The following is a 10,119-nucleotide window of genomic DNA, read 5'->3' as shown; positions in this document are numbered from 1 at the left end:
AAGAGGAAGAATGACACTTGTGGCAAGAATATCGGAGAATGCTCATCCAGCAACCTTGATTATTGATTATTGATTATTGATATGTGTAATTTTTTAATGAAAACGATGATTATGGAATTCTTCTTTTTACACGTATTTGGGAATTGGAATGTAGTAGAACCATGATTTTAGAATTTAGCCTTGTCTTCCTTATTCTCGTGTAAGAGCTGTTAACGGAACGTGGCTAACAAAAGGTTGGCACTTCCGAAAAGAAGTTTGATGACTGAAATATATGTTTTTGAATAAAAGTGGTATGATAAAAGGAGAAGAAATAGTATTTTACATTGGTGTGTTAATATTGAGAGGAAAAAAAGATGGCAGAGAGTGGGCAAAGTGTAGCATGTGTAGGTGTAGGGTGTGTTTGTTATCTCGTTGTGTGGTACCTTGGTTTCAATATCCCAATAAACTCGATGTGGGATAAAAGTATCTATCTCCAGCGGGGTCTAGCCATACATGCAGAAAGGGATAGATACCACAATAATGATGATAGATAAAAACTTAAAAACGGACAATGAAGAGAGAGAAAGGGTGAAAAGAAAGAAACAAAAACGGGTCACCTTTTTACTAATTTGTCTGCTAGCGTGTGGTGCGAATGTTGGAAGCATGGAAGCAAAGCAAAGGCCGAGAATGGCGGCAACCCATAACTCAATCATAAATCCCACATCAACCTCACTCTTTCTCCATTACAACACCTGGCACTCGAGGAATACCATTTTTTATTTTTTATTATCTTCACTGTACCATTTACTGTTTACATAGATAGATAGACACAACCCAACGCAAGACATCCCAATGCCATAAACAGCACTTTCCTCCCTTACCTCAAAAGTTGCTTTTCTTATTCTTTTTTTTTCCTTCATGGCAAACTGGTTCCCGAGTTTGAGCAAAACTGGTTGGTTTTAATTTATTTGACTTAACTTAATTATCGTATGAGTAATGGGTGAGTTTGGCGTTCCCCACATGAGAAAAAGAAGTAGCAGCGACAACAGTGGTGGTAGCTTTGTTGGGTTGGATGTGAGAGTGCAGAGCCCTGAAGCATTATTCCATAATAAGATGACGATGATGGCGCATCATAATCATCACCACCGTCCATTGTCATCACCCTTTGATAATGATTCCTGTGCTGGTGATGGCGATGGTCCCACGGCTTACATGTCTTTTACTAATCATATAAACCTTGTTAGTGGAGCTTCTGTTCTCGCTCCTGCTATTGATGGTGGCTGTGGTGCTCCTGCACCTGTAAGGACTTTGCAGCCTTTTGACATTTCTCCTTATACTTCTCCCACCACCACCTCTTCTACCTTCAAACTCTCAGGTTTGTGTTTTAATTACTCTGTCCCCCCTCATTGCTGTGTGTGCTAAGCTTAGGTTTCGTTGCATCTTTCTCACTAATACATCCCAAAGATTGCGTCTTTTTACTAGAATAAAAAGAAAGTAAAGGTGGGTCAAAAGAGAGAGAGAGAGAGTGTAGGTGCTTTGGGGTTTCTGTCCTGTCTAAGACTCTGAACATACTTGTGTTGTGTCTTCGTTGTGTGTTACAGCAGGTGGGATGGCGGCTTCGTTGGGGTTCCCTTTCACAAGTGCACAATGGAGGGAGCTTGAAAGACAAGCCATGATATACAAGTACATGATGGCTTCTGTTCCTGTTCCACACGATCTTCTCATCCCTACTTCACTCACACCCTCTTCACGCTCTGCCTGCAGTATGAATGACCCTTTGCTTTCTCGTGCGTCTTAATTTCTAATTTTCTAGTCTCATTTTCATAGTTCACGCACAGACACTAGACAACAGCATGTTCCCGTGCCTTTTCTGCCTTTTCACTCCATCCCCATCTAAAGTTTGTGTCTTTGTTCTGTCTCTCTTTGCCTGCCCTCTCTCGACCACTCTTTACTCTTTGTATTTGTCTCAAAACTTCACCTTTTTTTTTTCAAATCACTGTGGCCCTTTTCATGACATGGGGGCTTACTTTCACTGTTTCTTGAACTTTGCATTCCCTTTAGTTTTTTAATTTTACTTTTATTTTCACAGTGGATGGTGGTTTCAATCTGAGGTTGGCTAGTGGCACTGACCCGGAGCCAGGTAGGTGTAGAAGAACAGATGGTAAAAAATGGAGATGTTCAAGAGATGTGGCTCCAAACCACAAGTACTGTGAGCGCCATATGCACAGAGGGCGTCCCCGTTCAAGAAAGCCTGTGGAAGTTAACACCAAGACCGCCACTCCCACTAGCATCAATAACAATAACCACCAAATCAAGAGGCCTCGCCATGAGTGCAATCCTTTTCCTTCCATACCTGATGTAACCGTGGCCATTTCTAACCCCACATCTAGAAAACATGGACCTTCACCCCATTTTCTTGGCTCTTCCACCACACTGCCGTACCTTGAATGCCCCCTTTCTCTTGCTAACTTTGGTTACAAAGCTGCAAATTTGGACTCCATGGCTTCTGTTTCTGCAAATAAGGAGCCCAGGTGAGTTCGAAGTTTGATTTTGCCGTGTCTTTATTTCTCGATTTGCGTTCTGATTTTAATTCTGATTCTGCTTCCCCGGACATGCTTTCCCTTCTCAGATCTTTTGTTTCTTTAGTCAAAAAACAAACAACAATGCAACGTTATAAAGTTTGTCCAAGGCCTTATACATTTTATTTTACCTTGATTCTTATTAAACTGAAGTATGGTTGTGGTTCTACAGTCCGTCATTTTGTCTATTTTACTAGAGTAGCCGAGGAATGCTTTTCTATTGATATATTCGTGGGTGTTATGTTGTGATAAATCGGTGTTCTGTTACTGATCTGGTGAATTGAATGTGATAGGGGTTTGGACTGGATGCTGAATGGAGATCCTATTTCCCTGGGTGCTTCCGACTCAGAATGGCAGTCTCTGATGCATCACAAAGTTGGACTGAGCAGTGAGAGTTCTTGTAACAATCCCCAGCCTCAGTACTTGAATTCATTTACAGTATACAACACTGGACTGGATCAACAGAACAGACGCCACCCTTTGTTCCTGAATCCTCTGGTTGTTCCTATGGAAAATCTCCAACCAGAGAAGCCAAGAGGTTTCATTGATGCTTGGTCCAACACAGAAAGTGGTGAAAACAATGCCCCCACCAACAGCAAGAACTCTGCTGCATCAATCGGTAAATTGACCCTTTCTTCTCTTGATCTATCAATGGGGGGTGGTGCCGTGAACGAAGATGTAGGTAATGTTAACATAGGGCTGGGCCTAATGGAGTCTATTGCAAACACACACACCGATACCAAAATCTCTCTGTCGAACTGGGTCAACCCTGCACCTTGGGTGGGTTCAACGCTTGGGGGTCCTCTGGCTGAAGTTCTAAGGTCAAGCACAGTGACTGCGACAACGAACGAAAGAACCTCAAACACACCCTCACCAGCCACCACACATGTGGAAAGTAACAGTCCTCTGGGAACAATGGTGTCGTCTCCATCTGGGGTGTTGCAGAAAACGCTTGTTTCATTGTCTGATAGCAGTAGCAATAGCAGCCCAAGGGTTGCATCATCAAGGGCGAATTCTGAGATGGCCCTGCTGAGGTTTCAACGAAATGTAAATTAAATTAATTAGTGTTGATTTGAAATGGGGTAATATTATTATGTAATGTTGCATATTTGGGGAAGTGTGGTGTCGATTCGGATAGGTATAGGCCCTGTGTCCTATTGTGGAGGACGGTTTGTTATATACTGAAAAACCTCTGGTGAACAACCTGTGTTTCTGTTTATGTGATGAGGACTGGTTGCAGCTTTAAATTCTTGGTTCATGGAAACGTCATGATGTTACTTATCTCTACCACCCAGTGTATGAATCAATGCCATGCGGTTGTTTCTTGTGGGGTCCTTACCTCCTGACCCAACTTGTCGGAAAAGACATAAATCCAACTTTGACTATGTCAACCATGTACCTCTTCACCCTTCTCCCTCCTAAAATATCAACCACCGCCATTTTATTTCTGCTCTTCCATCTTATCCAACAAAAACTATTCTTGATCAATTTCTTTATATCACTCTGAGTTAATTGTTTAAAATACCTCATTAGTCACATCTCTTATTAGCCAGTCGTTTCAAAATGTTATATTCACCTTTTGTATACATATAAATTACCTCGTTTCTGGCTCACACAACATTACTAGGAATATTCTAATCGTAAGAGATTAAACTTCATGATTTCTGGACATGTAGGTATTGCAAAAGTTGCTGATCTACAATTACATTATATAATTTTAAATATTTTACATTAATTGTTAATTAATTTATATGATTTACAAATTAGTTTCAGATGCTTTTGGTAATTACAATTTAGTCCTGTTATGGTCAATTTATGAAAATAGTAAGTTATTTTAGTCAAACAATTTTAACATAATTTTATTTTAGAGTTTACGTAAATAATTTTAAGAGTAGCGCGTGTTTATTCAATTAACTCAAAAGGATTATTTAAATCTTTTACAAAAAGTAAAATTTACAAGTTATATTTTACTTTATGCTCAATTTTAATATCATAAGTTTATTTAATATTATTACGTCTTTTTAATTTTATTATTACATAAAAATGTAAAAAGATAAAATCAATATTTGTGTTCATGGTTTTTCTTTTTATTTTTTGTACCTTTTAGAATAATATGGTCTTCTTTCTTGTGTTTATGAGGCTTGTAATTAATTAATTAATGTTTGATCATAATTTCAAATTTAAATTAGATTATACTATGAATAGTTAAAATTTGGAACAAATTACCCAAAATGATTTTTTTAACTGAAGGATTATATATATATATATATATATATATATATATATATATATATATATATGTATATATATATATATGTATATATATATATATATGTATATATATATATATATGTATATATATATATATATATATATATATATATATTAGCTTTAAAAAATATTTGACCATGGGTGCATCTTATCCATAAGGTTTTGTGAACATGCTGACCTATAAAATTTTTTATGTGGATTTTTTGTTATGTGAACTTTTTAGTACTAATCTATGCAAGTTAGAGATAGACTTATTGGTTTACCATAATCTATAGAGTTTTTGTGGAAATTCCTTTCTTATGAGCTTTTCTATGTAGACTTTTTATTTTGACCGAGGAAAGGGACCCCAGATTGATAAGTCTAACTATGTAGCTTTACTAGTCATAGACTTGAAAACATCACTTAAATTCAATGTGTTATGATTAGGTTTTAATTTAAATTTCACATGTGTGTTTACTAAGTGTTTTCTTGTCACATCTTTTACTACTTTCCTTTAAATATGTTCTAACGAAAGTGAAATTTTTTCAGTTTTTCTATGTTGACTATTAATTCAACCCATCTCAAATGCATTTTTTTATGGTGTAGTATGACCAATATATTATCTCACTAATCCAATTAATGTCACATTCTAATCTCTATCACATTGTATTTAAAATGTGAAACTCAAATTAAAACCAAATTCTAGCTACATTTAAATTAATTTGGATGTATAATACTGATGTACAATCTAAATTCAACTCAAAATCATTATAATCACAAACTCAACTATCAATTCACAATTTTTAAGTTCATTCTAAAGAAACATAATTTCTGAAAGAAAAAAAATGCTCTCAGTTTCATGTAAATAAAATACAAAATTTCTTATTCAAAGTAAAGTCACAAAACCAATCTTTTTCCGACCCAATCCCTCATATTATACAGGTAGAGAATTACTAACACAAGTAGGTGTTTCAATTGAAGTCTTACATATGAAAACTAACTAAAAATCCAGAACAAATTAATATAAGTACACCCCTCTACTAGTAGAAGTCATATGAGTTACGATTCATTTTTTAAGTCTTTAACTTTCTTATAACCTTTGTAATTTCACTCAATCTTTAATTCAACTTTTTAATCTCTCATTAACTTTAATTATTGCTGATGTTGAGAGTCACAGAAAAAAAATAATTTTAAAGAGGTGGTGAAGAGATCAAATAATAGAATTTTTTAAACAGATAGAACACTGTAGCTTTTATTTGATCGTATAGCAAACACGTTTAACATATATTATTCGTAAGAGAGGGTTATAATTTTGAAAATAAAAAACAGTACAATTTAAACGCTGTATAACGAGAGACTCGTGCAATTTATTAAATACTTATTTTCTAACTGTGATAAATGTTGTTTTTTGGGCCACATCAGTGACTAGCTCCATGGGTTGCTATATATAGTGATTGCATCTGGGCTTGAGGCCTACTTCAAAAAGACAGCATAGAGTGCTTTGTAGCTTGCAATTTTGATAAGGCCTTTCTCATGTTCCATCGTTCTTTGGGTTGATCAACTGTGCAACTCAGACCAACTCTTATCACATCAGCGATGCACTCCTCAGCTTTATGCAACCAATGTGTGTTGCTGTCTAAACCACTGCTATGATCATCACTGTTTGAGCTTTGTGTTGAATATTCATAATCTTCAATGACCCTTCGATCAGCAACCTTCACTACTTCATTCTCATCCATGCTTGAGACAAATTTGTGGAGGCTTAACCCTTCTTTGAACATTTCATCAGTTGGTCTTTTACCTGTGAACATCTCTAGCAGTAGGATCCCAAAACTGTACACATCACCCTCAGTTGAAGCCTTACTTCCAAAACCATATTCTGAAACATATCACCCTAGTATTGTTAGAGCCAGATATAGGTGCGTGTATGTCAGTTATGCTCAAATAGCATGTAAAAGGAAACTATAAAGCAAAAAGAAAAAAGAAACTCGATTATTGTTAATAGAAAGCAAAGTGTTAATGTGTACCTGGGGCAATGTAGCCAATTGATCCTTTCAGTCCTAGAGTGCTACTCTGCTTCTCTGATGGGTTTTGACACAAAAACCTTGCCAATCCAAAATCTACAACATGTGCAGTCATATTTTCATCTAGAAGGACATTGGCAGGTTTCAGATCACAATGCGCTATAGGTGGATCGCAGTCGTGGTGCATGTACTCCAGAGCAGAAGCAACATCGATTGCAATGTTCAATCTTTGCATCAAGGTTAGAAGGGATCCTGACTCTTCATCTCCTTGGTGTATTTTGAAGTCCAAGTTGCCATTGGGCATGAATTGCATGACAAGGGCCTTAAATTCCTCTCCTTTATAATCAAGGCTGGAGCAAGAAGTGATAACCTTTACTAGGTTCCGATGCCTGACATTTTTCAAAGCTTCACATTCCGCGTTGAAACTCTTAGACGCTTTGCTTTGTTGCAGATCCAGGACTTTGACAGCAAGGGTGACGGTTTCACCAGTGCTGAAGCTGAACACACCCTTGTACACGGAGCCAAAACCTCCTTTTCCAATTAAATTTTCAGCTGCAAAATTGTTTGTAGCTATCCGAATATCACCATAAGTTATATTTTGAGACAACCCCCTGAAAGGGTCAGATGACACAAGGGTTTTCCTCTCCTTTCTTTTCTTCTTTATTGTCCAAAACAGAAAGAGCAGTGAAATGAACAAAACAGCAGCACCAACTATTGCAAGTATGGTAGGGAGTAAGATTTTTCTTTTCTTTTTGCCAACAACACACGGGAGTACTCCCAAATTTTGTATAATTTCCTTGCTAAGGCTACAGAGTTGATTGTTACCTCGAAGATCAAACTTGGTAAGGTCCGTAAAAAGACCTTTTGTAGGAATCTTCCCTTCCAAATGGTTGTAAGACAAATTTATATTCTGTATATACTCGAGTTGTCCTAAACTTTCAGGAATAGCACCAGTGAGACTGTTTAATGATAAATTCAAAGTCTCAAGGGATGCTAAATTCCCAATTTCTGTTGGGATCGAACCATTGAATCTGTTTCTTCCCATCGTTAGCCACTTCAAGCTCACACACCGCCCTATTTCCACAGGAATGTTCCCTGACAACTGGTTGTCAGAAATGTCCATGTCCTCAAGCTGTTTCATGGTGCCCACCATAGGAGGTAGCGGACCCTGCAGAGAGTTTCCTGCTAAATACAACATAATTAAGCTAGAAAGTTGAAAAATCTCATCTGGTACGGTCCCACCAAGTTTATTCATTGACACGTCAAAATAGATTAATCTCTTGCATTGTCCAATACTTCGGTGAATTCTACCCGAGAGTTGGTTATTTGCCATTAAAAGGATAAAGAGATTAGGGAGATTGCCAAAAAGGTCTGGAATGTCCCCAGACAGTCTGTTGCTGTATATACGAAGTATCTGTAGATTATTGAGTGCTCCTATTTCTGATGGTAACTCTCCAGTGAAAGAATTGTTTTCAAAAGACAAGGATATGAGATTTTGGAATTTCTTCATTCCTTGAGGAATGGTACCAGTAAGAAAATTATTAGCTACACAAAATTGTTGGAGATTCCCGGAAAGATTAGCAAAAGAGCTAGGAAGCTCCCCAGCCAAAAGGTTATCATTGATCATGAGAATTTGTAGCAGGGTGGAGTCTCTAAGGGAATTAAAGAACTGAAAATTTAACGAGGTTGTGGAAGAGATAGAATTATTACCAAGAATGAGATGGGTAAGGTTTTTTAAGTTGCAGAATAGAGGTATGGGTCCAGTAAATTTATTGTTGGAAAGGTCAATCTCTTGAAGATGTGAGGCATTGGATATGGAATTCGGAATTACCCCTTCAAACATATTAGTTGCCAGGTATAGAATCTTTAAATTTGGAAGAAAATGGCCAAAATTTTGTGGTAACTCACCTGTAAGCTTGTTTTTTGTCACGCTTAAAAAGACTAAGGAAGACATGTTGAAGATAGAAGTGGGAAACTTGCCAGAGAAATTGTTGTCGGAGATTTGAAGAAAGGAAAGATTGCGGAGATTACCAAGTTCAGTTGGAATCTCCCCCTCCAAACGGTTCCTTGCCAAGGAAAGATTCTGAAGAGAAGAGAGATTGGCAAATGATGGAGGAATCTGACCTATGAGATTATTGACAGAGAAGTCTAAAATTTGTAGACGGTGGAGATAACCCAGTTGTGATGGAATCCTACCACTGAGATTGTTGGAAGATAAGTGAATGACATTGAGAAGTGAGAGATGGGCAAAGTGTTTGGGAATTTGGCCATGAAAAGTATTGTTGGAAAGGTCAAGTGAGTGTAGGAAAGTGAGGTTGGAAAGGTCAGGGGGCAGTTTGCCAGAGAGGGAAAGTCCTGTTAGATTGAGAGATTGGACCCTGTTTCCAACTTTGGAGCATGTGACACCGTACCAGGTGCAGTGATTGGAGTGTATAGACCACCCAGAGAGAGCATTTTTAGGGCCAGTGACTTGAGATTTGAAAGAAATAAGGGCTTCTCTGTCTGTGTTACTGTTGCATGAGATAGCATGAAAATGATAAAATAGGAAACAAGAGAGCAAGAGAAGTGGAACGTAGCTCATCATGAAAGTTGGCTTACATGTTCATTTGCATGCAAGGCAACTATTTATAAACCAAATCCTTGTTCGGATCTTTAATGCAATTCAAGGGCGTTTCTTTGAATCATTCATACTAAGGGACCCCACATTTTGACTTTTGGATATAGTTTTTGGAGTGGCAAAAGGGTGTAACTCAATGATTGGAACATAGACTATGATGAGTAAGTGCAACTTAATCAGCATGCATATTAGGACTAAATGTTTAAATGGTTTTAAGGGCCATCCATGGAACCGTTCATGGTAGCTGCTGTTGAGTAATATTTTCAGTTAATAGCAGTTGGCTGTAAAAGAGTTCGAGAGAAATTGTATTTTCTTTTATCTATTTATTTATTATATGAATTAAATATGTTTATTATTCATAGTTTATTGTTTTTCTAAAAAAATGTATTTATATATTTTTATTCATGTTTTTTTTGTAAAAGTCTTCAAAAATATTTATATAAATTTTATGAAATACATACATGAAATAAATATATATTTATATAACAAATATAATGTAATATTTTAAATGATAAGTTTATAATAAACTACAATATAATATTTATATAACTTTTATGAAATACATAGATGAAATAAATATATATTTACTTTATAAAACTGAACATAATTTTTTAAAATAATTTAAAAACTGAAAACATATTTATCTCTTTACTTATTTATTTCAGTCTAT

General features: G+C 36.5%; 2 protein-coding genes across 4 annotated transcripts; one reads left to right on the top strand and one right to left on the bottom strand.

Annotated features, from left to right (window-relative positions):
* The first annotated feature begins 677 nt into the window (after nucleotides 1-677).
* On the top strand, nucleotides 678-3,816 carry GRF7 (growth-regulating factor 7). Of its 3 annotated transcripts, none has more exons than XM_047290951.2 (4): nucleotides 678-1,354; nucleotides 1,584-1,766; nucleotides 2,069-2,510; nucleotides 2,852-3,816. In XM_047290951.2, exons 1-4 carry the CDS (start codon nucleotides 976-978, stop codon nucleotides 3,612-3,614), a joined length of 1,767 nt encoding a protein of 588 aa, XP_047146907.1. In that variant the 5' UTR covers nucleotides 678-975; the 3' UTR covers nucleotides 3,615-3,816. The 3 variants fall into 3 exon arrangements, with proteins under 3 accessions (XP_047146907.1, XP_047146900.1, XP_047146914.1); XM_047290944.2 differs by having other exon boundaries at nucleotides 679-1,354; nucleotides 1,581-1,766; XM_047290958.2 differs by having other exon boundaries at nucleotides 680-1,354; nucleotides 1,581-1,742.
* A 2,232-nt stretch (nucleotides 3,817-6,048) lies between these two features.
* LOC124824982 (uncharacterized) lies at nucleotides 6,049-9,416 on the bottom strand. The gene is made up of 2 exons (XM_047297512.2): nucleotides 6,836-9,416; nucleotides 6,049-6,687 (listed from the first exon to the last, which is right to left on the bottom strand). Exons 1-2 carry the CDS (start codon nucleotides 9,414-9,416, stop codon nucleotides 6,287-6,289), a joined length of 2,982 nt encoding a protein of 993 aa, XP_047153468.2. The 3' UTR covers nucleotides 6,049-6,286.
* Nucleotides 9,417-10,119: the final 703 nt, after the last annotated feature.

The sequence above is a fragment of the Vigna umbellata genome, chromosome 2 (assembly GCF_029865625.1).
Source record: "Vigna umbellata cultivar VRB3 chromosome 2, Vumbellata_1.0, whole genome shotgun sequence".
Classification (NCBI taxonomy): Eukaryota; Viridiplantae; Streptophyta; class Magnoliopsida; order Fabales; family Fabaceae; genus Vigna; species Vigna umbellata.
The sequence above is the reverse complement of the archived record's forward strand: the minus strand, read 5'-3'. Positions and strand labels throughout refer to the sequence as shown.